We start from the raw sequence: 13,229 nt of genomic DNA, 5'->3' as shown, positions 1-13,229 counted from the left end.
CCTTTGCACGTGCTCACCTGGGTACCTTTGAACGTGCTCTCCTGGGGGCCTTTGCACGTGCTGAGTGCCGTGCCTGGCCCACCCTCCTTCCCCTACATCCTCAGAGCTGATGCTCTTCCTTATTTTCTATCTTGGCTCAAATGTCCATCCCGGTGGCCCCTTCTCTGTCCCCTCCACTCACGTATGCTCCTGACGTTCCTCACAGTGTGTGCCATCTCCCCACTGGGCGTGCACAGGGACTCTGCCTTGTTCAGGCTGTGTCCCCACACCTGGCACATAGTGGGTACACACTACTTGTTTATTGTAATTAATGAGAGGAGGAGAGTCAACTGGGCAAGACCTGGGGGCGCTGCACTGGGGACCAGGAAGGAATGGGGTGTGCCCATCAGCAATGAGAGGGACCCTGGGAAGCCAGCTGGGAGGCAGGAGAGCGCAGGGTCTGTGGCATATCGATCGGATGCCTTGGGGAGGTCAGACATCATGGAGCAAGAAGCTGTGGGAGGACAGCGAGTGCCAAGTGCTGCCATGGGCTGGGGAGAGAGGGCGAAGGATACATGACTGATGGGCTCTTGTCACGTTTCTGGGCTGACTGACTGGGTGTGGACATGAGGTTTTGCAGTGAGCCAACCGGACGGACAGGATAAAGCCTGGCTGCTGCAAGTGTGGAGCGATAGAAACCTCCAGCCCCCAGGAGGCGAGGCTGCCCGCTGCCCCTCCTCGCTCTGCAGCCAGCTGGCTTCTTTCTGTGCCTCTGGGCGCCGGCTCCGTTCTGGCCAGAGAGGGGTCCTTGGCAGATGGGACAAGCCACCCTCAGGATATCAGAGAGAGAATTCTGGAAGCCCTGCACCCATGTCAGCTTTCAGTGAAACGCTTGTTTCCTTCATTACTGGCTGACTCACTAGTCCAAGAAGAAGCCCACCCACTCAGCAAGGTGGGCCAGGGCCCGGGCAGCACGGAGGGGCCTGGCCCTTCCCACCCTGCAGAGTTTTGGAAGAAAAACCCAGTTTTCTGATGGCAGGGTGCAGACCCTGACACTCTCGCCCCCTGCCTGCTCCTCCTGTGCCCCCTCCCCAAAATCAGTGGGCACAGGCTGTTCCTCCCCGTGGAGGAGCAGGTGCTTGGCGCAGTTCCCACTACAGCCCCCCCCCCCCCCCCGTACAGATGCTCAGCTGCCCCCCAAGTGCCAGTGAGCGGGTTGTCACAAACACAGAGAGGCTGAGAAGCGAGCCGACCCAAAGACCCCTGACTCTTCGGTCCTTCAGTTGTTCACAGATGGGGAGGCAGGTGTGCCTGCACCCCTGCTGTCTTCGGGTTCTGGGCCCATGTCCTGCAGCCCCTGGAGGCCGGCTCGGCGCCGCTCACTCCGGGTTAATTACAGGGCTGCTTGCTGCACCTCCACTTGTCCCCTGGAAGTGCAAGTTGGGTTCTGCCAGAATCAGCAAGACTTGAGGGCAAAAGCCAACAAGAGGAGATCATTTCTCACGTTGCTTACTGGCGACCCAGGACGGAAAGTGAGTGGGCGTCAGTCACACCATCCCGAGACTTCCTGCCTAGATCTTTAGTCACGCGTGACACGACTTCTCTTCTAGAACAACGAGAGAAGTCCAGCTGGTGAACCAGAGGGAGGGTTTCTGGGCAGGAGCTGAGAAGGGAGCCTCTGTCCCAGGAGAGGGGCCCTGGTGACATGGATGGGACAACGGGAGGCCCAGCCTGTAGAACAGGACTAATGGTCAGAGCCTGGCCCTGGGAACTCTGGGGCATGAGCGTTCCCCATAAAGGAGAGAGGGACCGACCAATAAATGCTAACGAGACAATTGGTTAATTGTGGTTCCAGAGGGGGAGGAGTCCAGGGCATTTGTTCGCATCAAAGTCAGTCACAAGTGGATTAATTTAAGATAAACATAAAAACCTGGAAGCGATGCAGGGTCAGGGAAGAGACTGGACGGGGAGACCAGAGGGGACATGGGTCTCTAGACTCGGCCACGTATTTGTTCAGGTTTCTGCAGTTTCCAAACAAATTAGATGTAAAAACGTACAGGAAAAGTGTTTGTAGCAAATAAAGCTTAGAATAAGAGATCAGAACAATATATGTGTTTATTGTATAAAAGAGCTCCTAGAAATTGGCTTTTTGGTAAATGCTAAAAGTCTAAAGGCGGATAAGGATGTAAATGGTTAATTAAATAAGTACTGAAACTGTTCATAAATGTAGGTGGCTTAACCCTCATTGGTAATCAATGACTTACAAGACATTTTCCCGTCAGAGTCAAAGACATTAAAAGTCATTAGAGGGCCGGCCCGGTGGTGCCCCGGTTAAGTGCGCATGTTCCGCTTTGGCAGCCTGGGGTTCGCCGGTTCGGATCCCGGTGCGGACATGGCACCACTTGGCACGACATGCTGTGGTAGGCGTCCCACATATAAAGTAGAGGAAGATGGGCATGGATGTTAGCTCAGGGCCAGTCTTCCTCAGCAAAAAGAGGAGGACTGGCAGTAGTTAGCTCAGGGCTAATCTTCCTCAAAAAAGAAAAAAAAAGTCGTTAGAGCTCAGTGTTGCTGTGTGTGCGGCAGTGGGGTCCACTCCTCCTGGAGATTGCGGACGTGGACCCCTGCTTTCTGGAAACCGAGTGGGAAATAGGCGTCAGTGGCTTTAGGGTGCTCCTGTCCTGTGGTTGTCTGCAGCACATCTGTCTGAAAGAAATCCGTGGTTCAAAGGTTTGCGTATACGGAAGAGCAGCTCAGTGTTGTTCTCACAAGTGGGGACAGTATCTAACCTACTCTTACTCCCTTTGCTGTGTAACAAGCGACCCCACTCAGGGGCCTAAACCACCCCACTTTATATTCCCCTCCACCCCCCAGCCTGGAGCTCTGGAGGAGCTTCTGCCGGTCCTGTGGGCCCTCGTGCTGCAGGGCCGGCTGGGTGGACGGTCCGAGGACTTTGGCCTTCAATGTGAGTGGACAGGAAGCAGAGGGTCAACTTGCTCACTTGGGCCCCTCGTGGGGAAGAGACTTGGGAGCGAGGACGGGGCAGAGAGACCCATTCTGAAGATGCTACCCAGGAGCGGCAACGTCAGTCAAGGATTTCTCCTGAGCTTCTTGGTCTGAACAACTGATAGAACAGCACTTAGCAAGGGTTTCCTGTAAAGGGCAGAGAGCAAATACTTTAGACTTTGTGGGCCATGACGTCTCTGTTGCAACTACTCAACTCCGCCCATAGAATGCAAAAGCAGCCATGGACAGTAGTTAAATGAGCGCAACTGTGTTCCAACAAAACTTTATTTATAAACACAGGTGATGGGCCGCATTTGGCCCACAGCTGTAGCTTGCCCATCACTAGACTAGACCAGAAAGTTGGAGTCACCACTGGCTAAATGATCAAGGCCGTGAGAGGAGCAGGTTTGGGGCCTAGTATGAGACCCCCGACGCCGTGCATCAGGGATGCAGAGGATGGAGGGGAAATGAGGCTTCCTCCCCAGGGCAGCAGAATGGCTCCTTGTACCTCTTCTGAAGAGAAGAGAGAACACTCTTCCTGAGACTCTGAAGCCTCAAACTGGACCTCACACAGGCTTGTAGCCCAAATCCACACAGCTGGGCAGGCCCAGCCGGGCAGCACCCCCAGGAGGCTGGAAAAAGAACCCAGCCTCAAGGATTTCCACAGATACACGAACAGGACGTCTGAGCTCACAGTCAAAAGCCACAACTTGCAGCGGGAAACACTGTGAGTGGACAGGGAGCAGAGGATCAACAAGCAAGAACCAGCAGAAACCCAGACCGGAGGTGTAGACCGACTGCGTTTGAAACGTGTTGAGTACGATTGGAAAATTGAAACCAGTGATTGAAAATAGGAGCACGGAACCAATGTGACAGCATGTAAGAGAGACTTAAAAATATTTTTACCCCATTAGTCTGTGGCAGCCTCTCCTGAGGAGTTCATGCATGGGGTCTCTGTGTAGTCAGTGCTGACACGTGGCACATTCACGCTGCCATCGGTCAGCAGTTGTCCCGGCCCGGCCCCTCTTGGGGGGAACTCTTAGGAGAAGGAATCTTTGTTAATTTGCAAAGCCTGTGAATTTGCCTCTAAATATGACCCAAGCATTGCAGATTAAGTGTTAAATGGTGACTTAGAGGAAGCTGCACACATTTAGCACGTTACACTAAAAACGTGAATTTTTTTAATGGTTTCATAAACGGTGTCGGACAGGACAGCAGACTCAGAAGAGAATGAAAGCCAGTCTTCATGTTGAAGCTCCTTCCTTGAATTGTGCATGTGTGCTCAGCAGTTGCCCTACTGGGGCAAAGACGCCAATGTTGGTGTTAAACTGGATTGGCCAGAGTCGGAGGTCTTGGGTGGGAGGCCCCCTGTGGCTGGCCCCTGCGTGGCCCTCACCGCTGTCCGTTGCATTCAGGCCATTCCCGGATGGAGCCCACGATCCGTGTTTGGCTTCTTGTGGGGCGGACGATTTAGGCAACAGGGAGGACTTGGAATAAATTCTTTTCTTTTTCCTTTTTTTTCCAAAGTTAAAGGCTCTGTGTGTGTGTGTGTGTGTGTGTGTGTGTACTTGTCTGAAGCAAACATTTGTTGGTGTCCACTGTGTGCTGGGCACTGTCCCAGGTGCTGGCCCCACGACCTTGACCAGGACGTACAGGCTGTGTGTGTGGGGAGGGGGCTCCCTCAGCCCCGGTTTCCAAGCACAACTCCTCTCTGCTGAGAAAGTGGCTTCTCAGTGCCCACTGGCCCGCGAGCAGGCACGTCCCAGGGGGGCTGGCGCCTTAGTTGGTTCGCTTGGCTGCACCGCCTGCCCTCGCGTTCTCAGGACTGGATCTGTTTTCTTGCGTGAACTCAGTTCAGATGGCTAGCGCCCTTGTATTCCTTTTTATTCCTCTTCAGGAGTAATTTGAGACTCTCTCAAAAGAGAGAAATTTGTTAAAAATGGCAGAAGAGGGCTAAAACCTGTAAATCAGTTATGGCTGGGGAAAATTCTAAATGGGAAACAAGCACCTGTCGACATGCACACATCACATGACTGTGAAGGTGACTTTGGCCTCACGTAGCAAATGTCACCGGGTTTCTGAGCACGTCCATCCTCGTGCATTTTGAAATATTCCAAAATCATGATCCCCAAACAAGCTGATGTGACATTAATTTCAAATTGTTTAGAATCATGAAAAACAACATCGACCATTTAAAATCTTTAAAAATACTGGGGAGAAAAGCCAAGATAATTGCATACAGCCCTATAGCCGTTCAAAAGTATAACGAGGCAGAAGGCCAGGCCGGGTCGCTTTCTCCCGGTCATTTGGCTGACACGTTTGGATGAGGGTCAGGCAAGGGCCTTCCCCACCCTCTCAGCCGGGGTCACTCCACCCAGGCAGGACCCCCCTGGCTGTTCCACACACAGCCCAGCATGAGCTGTGAGGCCACCTCTGGCCCCTGTGAGCAAGGGGCCTTGCCCATGGAGGGGTCTCGTCACCCTGCCCCACACGGCCTGCCCTTTGCCCCTCACTCAGAGCAGGGCCCCAGCGCCCCCCTTGGGGCTACAGGTCCCTCCAACCTTGGGCTGGACCCCAGTTGGGGCTACTAAGCCTGAGCAGGGCCTGGTGCCCAGATATGACAAGGTGACAGGGTCACCTCTTCCTGCAGCTCTCTGTCATCTTTTGAGAAAATCCGTGAAGGTGCGCTATGCCCCAGTGCTTGCCTGAGTCCCCTCAGTGTAGCGTGGGCCTCAGGGGACACTGGGCCCCCAGCCTGATGGCTCCTGTTCTTGCCCACAGAGAGCTTACTGTGGCCAGTGCAGCGAAAGGATATGGGGTCTCGCGAGGCAGGGCTACAGGTGCATCAACTGCAAACTGCTGGTCCATAAACGCTGCCACGTCCTCGTCCCGCTGACCTGCAACAGGCATATGGTGAGTGTGGGCCAGGTAAGGCCCTGGGGGGATATGGGGCACTTCGGATAGCATGGGGGAGGCGGGGAGTGCAGCCTTGAGCCCATTGTCCACGCTGACCCTGTGACCCTTGGTCCTCTTGACCCAGTGGGGTCCTGACACTGTCCCTGACACTGATGAGACAAGAGGAGGGCACACTTGTGGGCTGCGGAGTGATGGCCCAGGCCAGCGGTCTGGGACAGGACCCTTCTTCCCGAGCCCTGACAGCCCCCAGCACTCTTGGGGGGCCTGCAGGCTCCTCTGTGGCTCTGGGCTGGGAGCGGGGGGTAAGCAGTGGCTCGTCTGTACCCTGGTCGTGAGGCAGTTCTTGTGGAGCGGCAGAGGTGGAAGCCCCATGCTGCTCTGAGAGTCAGAGCACCCGGGCGGTGGGCTGTGCCCTCACCACCAGCTGGTGATCGTGGACCCGAAGCGTCCAGGCCCTTTACTGGTTGTTGATGGACTTTTCCTTACTGAGCATGCAGGCCTGGCTGTGCACATGAGTGGGAGCCTAGACTGAACGATTAATCCCTCTGGGTGCGGCGGGCACAGGGCAGGAGGGTGGACTCATCTGCGTCCTGCCAGAGCAGGAGCGGGAAAGACACCTCTGGGGGCTGATGGGCTGTCACCTCTCACAGGACAGGAGCAGAGTCTGAAGCCGGGTCTCACTCCGATGCTGGCAGAGCACTGGGACATGGGTGTCCCCATGCAGACTGGTGCTGGGTGAATTGGCACAGTCTTTCTAGGGGTCCTTTCAGCTGTGGCTGCTAAAAACCATAAGAGCACACATATCCTTTGACCCCCTAGGTCCACGTTAGCCTAAGAAATGAGGTGAGCCCCGAAGATGCAGTCAGTTAGGGGCTGAGGGATGCCAATGCCTGGAGCCTAGATGTCCACCAGTAGGCAGCTGTCTCAATTTATGACGTCAGCCCTGTGGAACCCCGAGAGCCAGAGACGGGGCTCCGTGCCTGACCGCTGACAGATGCGCATGACGTGGCGGTGGGAGTCTGGGGGGAGGCAACCAAGAATTATATAAAAACACTCATTTTATAAAGCACCTGCTGGAAAGGTCACAGCCTGAGGTGTCTCTGCCTGTGGAATGACAGGTAATTTCGTTGTTTGTCTTTCCAGCTTCAGTGCAGTAATGTAACAGCTGTATTTGTGTCAGGGTGTTCTGATACATGTTACAGTGTATTATAATAGGCGATTTGAAAAGTCACTAGCATCTGTAGAAGCTTACGTGGTCACTTTGTAACGCCCGTCTCTCTGCAGGATCCTGTCATGCCTTCCCAGGAACCTGCAGTAGATGACAAGGACGACGTGGACCTTCCCTCGGAGGAGACCCATGGAAGTAGGGGCTGCTTCCTTCCCATTGGCGGAGCACCGGCTCTCCTCACCCTGGAATGCCTCCTCGCTTCCCCTTTCTGACCAGGAATCCTTTCTAGATCCCAGCCACTCTCCGGGGGTCAATATTGGCTAGCATGGCCGCCTTGCCGCGGGCCGGGGACGTGCTCTCCAGGGCCTCCCCTCATCCCCAGGCAGAGGTGGGCGGGGCGGGGTGGCTTTTGCTGGACACCCACGTCTCTGTGAGTTGCTGCCTTGGGAGTCCAGGGGTAAGGATTTTTCTTGCCAACTTCAGGAGCTCTAGAAGGCACTTATTGCAGTGGCCACCATGGCCAGCTCCCTCCCACAAGTCGGCTGCTGCACAGAGCTGATGTCTGTGGGAAGGCCTCCTGGGTAGCTGCTGTGCACATGGTGTGCTGTTGTGTGGTTCTCGGGCTTTAGTGGGATTAGTGTGTGTGGACACGCGCGCGTGTGTGTAGGAGACTTTTTTTAGTGCTAAGAAGCATTCAGAGGGAGATTTTGAATACCAGTTGGACTGATGGCCCAGCTCTGAGCTCCCACAGTTCTGTGGACTATTACAAGGGTGTGTAAGACCCGTGGCCCTCACTTGATAAATGTGAGTTCCGTCCCCTAGGAGCCCTTGAAGGGTGAAATGAGACCACAGAACATAAAGCAGTTAGCACAGGACCTCACACAAAGGAGACTCCTAACAAACAACCCCCCCCACACCCAACCATCCTCCCCTCCATCCAACCACCCATCCACCCATCCAACCATCTAACCATCCATCCACCCATCCAACTGTCCAACCATCCATCCATCCACCCAAACATCCACCCGCCCCTCCACCCAGTCACCCACCCAACCATCCATCTATCCATCCATCTGTCCACCCAAACATCCATCTACCCACCCATCCACCCAATTATCCACCCAATCATCCACCCAACCAACCATCCATCCATCCATCCATCAATCAATCACCATCCATCCATCTATCCATCACCATCCATCCATCTGTCCACTCATCTACCCATCCATCCACCCACCCACCTATCCATCCATCTGTCCATCTGCATACTCTAAAAAATGAGGTATGGAAGACTAGACACCAAAATCTTATGACTAGTTACTTCAGATGAATCACTGGGGAAACTTGTCACAAATGCAGATTCCCAAGCCCCACCCCCAGATGTTCAGAGTCAGCAGGTCTGGGTATGGCCCAGGAAGCTGCATTTTCTTAAGACTCTAGTTGAGTCAGATGTGGCTGCTCCATGCATGTGCCCTGAGCACCACTGGCTTGGCCTGGGCCACTGTGTCTGCAGAGGCACCAGGGTCTGTGGGGTCCCTGTGTCTTGGGCCAGCCGCTGACAGTACCCGTAACATCCATTTTTCCTCCTCTCTGCACTAGTTGCTTACATTTCTTCAACCCGGAAACATGACAGCATTAAAGATGATTCTGAGGTGAGTGTCTAAAATGACTCATTGGTATTTCCAACATCCTTTTTAGAAGTTCATTAGCTCGTTTCTGGGGCATTTATGGAAATTTAAATATGAACTAGGCATGTTTAAGTCTTGTCGCTCATCTTAAACGAGGGCGTGATCTTGTGGACATCCAGGATGTTGCTCACTGAAGCATTAGGGCTGAAATCCTATGGAGTCTTTCAAATATTTACAGAGGTAACCTTGAATAGCTAGACGGGCAGAGGGTACGTGAATATGGCAAAACATGAGCCTTTTCTGGATCTCAGAGCTGAGGCTGTGGTGCTTACTGTACGATTCGTACGCTGATGCAGAGCTGGAGGGTGGGGTGTTGTTGGCTGAGTCTGTGTGAGCCCGTGGCAGGCCTGGTCTGAGCCTGGGTCAGGGGACTTCTCTGACCTTAGGATCCTGTTCTGTCGAGTTTGGGTAATGATTACCCCTTTTCATGAGGGTAAACCAAGAGCGTTTGTATGAACACTTAGCACCAGGCCTGGCACATGGGAAGCTTGCCGCAGCACTGACCGTTTGTGTGGCTGTTTCCACATCAGCACAGGGTGGCTGAGGCCGTCACAGCAGGCCACAGGGAACACACACAACCTCCACAAAGGAAACGCCATGCTCCTATGCTTTTAGCAGTGTGGGAGGCTGGTCCCCAGGAGATGCGATACTAGCCTTTTGCATCTTCTGGGTCCTCCCAATGGCTGGCATTGCCTACGGGGATCGCCACGTGTGACTTGCCCTGGAGTGGTTTCGTCCTTCGCCCCATTTCAGGCGTGTCTGTGGCTGGCGGCCCAGGGTCAGGAGTACACTGGTCGGTGCTTACCGGATTCACTAGGAACTTGATTTTCCTCTCGCTCCCAGTGTTTGCATTTTTTTCATTTTCTAGACTGTTTTCCATTTCTGACAGGTGTCCCATTGCTGGGAAATTGGAGCTTCGTGAAGCAACTAGATGTTGGCACCCACCGGCACCCCTCACACAGGGCCCAGGGCCCTCTGACTTTGGGGGATGGAGCCTGTGGTATGATGAAGTCGGTCTGTCAGGGGGCCATGAGGAGAGGGGGCAGCGAGGAGAGTGGGGCGCACCAGCCCAGGACCTGGCTCTGGAAGCGCAGGCTGCTGCGCGCCTTAGCTGGGTCTTGCTTGGGGCACGTCCTTCACGAATGTCCCAAAGGCTGCTGTCCCAAAGGCTCTTTGGGGTCCAGACCCTGGCATTGTCTTCTGCTGTGTGTGCCGTCTCCCCAGCACCCTCTCTGCCCAGACAGCAGAGTGGGTCCAGGGCTGGCTTTTGAGCTGCAATTTTTGCTAAATTTTATTTGCACAAAAGCCTTACTTTATTTTCCCATTGTGTGTTTTCCACCACCACCAAGCACTTCTTCAGTTCTCAGTGGTCCCTGACCAGGTGTCCTACAGTTTAACCCAATTCTAACACCATCCACCTGTGATGGCATCAGATCCCACAGGTTAAGGGCTCAGCCCCACGAGACGCCCCACAAGTGCAGACACCAGTCACGAGTCTGGGTCTTCATCTATGCTTCTCACTGGCCAGCTGCAAATTGGGTGTTCCCACGACGTCCCCTAAAGCTTCGTTTCATTTGCTAAAGTGGCTCACGGAACTCAGAGAAACATTTGACTCACTGAGGCGCCAGTTTACGGACTGGGGCAACTCAGGGACCACCTGATGGAACAGATGCGCAGGGCAGGGTCTGCGGGGGGCACGCAGAGCTTCAGGCCCAGTCTCCCTGAATCGCCCCGAGTTCACCAACCAGGGAGCTCTCTGAACCCCATCCAAAATTTGGGGGGATTTCATGAAGGCATCACACAGGCATCGTTGATTAAATCATTGGCTTTTGGTGATAGATTCTACCTCCAGCCCCTTTTCTCTCCCAGAGGTAGGATGGGAGGGACTGAATTTCCAACCCTCCAATCCCACAGTTGGTTCCCCTGGCAAAGGGCCCCATCCTTCGATGCTTTCCAAAAGTCACCTCATTAACATGACAAAAGACACCTTTATGGCTCTTGTCACTTAAGAAATTCCTAGGGTTTGGGGAGCTAAATGTGACAGGAATGGGCTCATAGAGCAGCTATGTATTTTTTTTTTTTTTGAGGAACATGAGCCCTGAGCTAACATTTGCTGCCAATCCTCTTTTTGCTGAGGAAGACTGACCCTGAGCTAATATCCGTGCCCATCTTCCTCTACTTTATATGTGGGATGCCTACCACAGCATGGCTTTCTGAGCGGTGCCATGTCCACACCCGGAATCCGAACCAGTGAATCCTGGGCCACCGAGAAGTGGAATGTGCGAACCACCGGGCTGGCCCCTGTATTTATTATAGGTCACAATATCACAATTTGTCTTCTTTGGTCCTTCATGGGCTCTGGGTGATAAATGAGACACAACAGATTATGCTCCTGAGGGAGGAAATGGTTACCCAGCTAGTGTTCTCAGCCTCTGTCTGTCAAACCTCAGGGAACAGCTCCACCTTGCGAAGCCCACACCTTTCCCATAGTAAATGTCACACACACACACGCACACACATGTGTGCACACATATGCACACACACACACACCCGGCTTCTATATTTTCTGTCTGATCATTCTGTGTCTGGAATGAGCCAGGAACACTTAGTTCCCTCTCTTCTTCACCACAAATATCCTTGCCAGAAGTACTTCACAGGAGGGAGGCCGTGTTCTCAATCGGATGGCCTTTCTCTTTCATTGTGTGTTTCCCGTAGTGCCTGCTCGGCGCGTTGACGGGTCTTTGCAGGAATTAGCTAGGTATACTTCATTATATATTATATACCAGGGAGTGCCAGGTGGCCCTGGGGCGTGTGAGCCTGTGATCACCTCTTCAGCGTGTCCTGGTGAGGCCAGCCCCGTGCATCCCAGATCGCTCGTAGAGGGGCCACCTGTGGCTGGTGACAGGGCCTCGGCCTGGGGAAATGAACAGCTTTTGGATTTCTAGCTCCTTCCATCAGAAGCTGTACAGTCTTTAATTCTTGGTTTTTACCTCAAGTGCGGTGGAGGGTCCAGGACACAGAATCAAGCCTCATGAGAGAACTGGGCTCTGAGCTCTGGGGCACACGGGGCCTCTGCCGACGCCTGATTCTCTGAATCCCGCACGGGCTCCGCCTTCACTTTCTCTCCCTTGGTGCTCCCCTCCCGCAGGACCTCAAGCCGGTCATCGATGGGATGGATGGAATCAAAATCTCTCAGGGGCTCGGGCTGCAGGACTTCGACCTCATCAGGGTCATCGGGCGCGGGAGCTACGCCAAGGTCCTGCTGGTGCGGCTGAAGAAGAATGATCAGATTTACGCCATGAAAGTGGTGAAGAAGGAGCTGGTGCATGACGATGAGGTGAGAGCCGCCTCCCGCGGAGGGAGCGCACGGCGCTGGGCCCTGGTTTCTTTGCTGAATCTTAATTCTGCCTTCTTGGACTTTTTTCGTTTAATTGAAGTAAAACGCACATAAAATTTGCCACTTTGACCGTTTTAAAACACATGGCTCAGTGGCGTTTACACATTCACGACGTTGTGCAACCGTCAACGCCATCCAGCTCCAGGACGTGTTCAGGCCCCAAAAAGAACGCCATCCCAACTGAGCAGTCGCTCTCGTCCCCTCCCCCAGCCCCTGAAACCACCGATCTGCTTTCTGTGTCTGTGGATTTGCCTGTTCTGGACGTTTCATAGAAACGGAATTGTACACTACGTGGCCTTTTGTGTCTGCTTCTCTCACCCAGCGTGTTTCCGAGGCCCATCCGCATTGTGGCGTGTGTCAGAACGGCCTTCCTTTTTATGGCCAGATCGTGTTCCATTTTACGAATATTCCGCATTTGGTTTATCCATCCGTTGGGCTGTTTACACCTCACGGCTGCTGTGAACGCTCCTGTGCGGGTGTGTGTTTATCTCTGTTTCCGGTTCTCCTGGGTGTTTTCCCAGGACTGGAATTGCTGGGTCATCGGTAACACTGTGTTAACTATTTGAGGAGCCACGACTGTCTCCCACGGCAGCTGCACCGGTTACATTCCTGCCAGCGATGCGCAGGTTCCGGTGTCTGGCATCCTTTCCAGCTCTTGGTATTTTCTGCTTTTTGATTGTCGCCGTTCTAGTGGGTATGGTGGTATCTCACTGTGGTTTGATTTGCATTCCCGCAATGACTGATGATGTGCAGCATCTTTTCGTGGGCTCCTTGGCTTCACGGACTTTTGATCTTTTTCTTTCACACCTGAATGCAGGTTCATAGCTCTTAGGAGCAGAGAAAAGACTGATATATAGAGAACAGTAATGTTGTTACTAAGCAGCTGCTAGCACATAAGGTGACTTGGAGCCGCCAGACCGGAAGGGTTCCCCTGGCTCCACTCCCCCACCCCCGGCCCAGGCTCATGGTTTGGAGGGTGGAGCTGGGGCTGAACTTGAGCTTTCACTTGCCCTCCCAGCAAGGTGCATTTCTGCAGTGCACAGACTACCCACTGGCCCCTCAGCCCTGCATGCTG

The 13,229-nt window shown here is 53.7% G+C and overlaps 1 protein-coding gene across 2 annotated transcripts in view; it reads left to right on the top strand.

Moving 5' to 3' along the window:
* The window catches only part of PRKCZ (protein kinase C zeta), a 117,883-nt gene that overhangs the window by 80,683 nt on the left and 23,971 nt on the right, over positions 1-13,229 (top strand). For both annotated transcript variants that reach the window (XM_046661507.1, XM_046661506.1), the window contains 4 exons: positions 5,767-5,898; positions 7,186-7,264; positions 8,669-8,721; positions 11,906-12,094. In XM_046661507.1, coding sequence (XP_046517463.1) covers positions 5,767-5,898; positions 7,186-7,264; positions 8,669-8,721; positions 11,906-12,094 — 453 coding nt within the window. The remainder of the gene's footprint in view (positions 1-5,766; positions 5,899-7,185; positions 7,265-8,668; positions 8,722-11,905; positions 12,095-13,229) is intronic.

Source organism: Equus quagga, chromosome 5 (genome assembly GCF_021613505.1).
Source record: "Equus quagga isolate Etosha38 chromosome 5, UCLA_HA_Equagga_1.0, whole genome shotgun sequence".
NCBI classification, from domain to species: Eukaryota; Metazoa; Chordata; class Mammalia; order Perissodactyla; family Equidae; genus Equus; species Equus quagga.
Note: the sequence above shows the minus strand (reverse complement) of the source record. Positions and strands in the feature narration are given on the sequence as shown.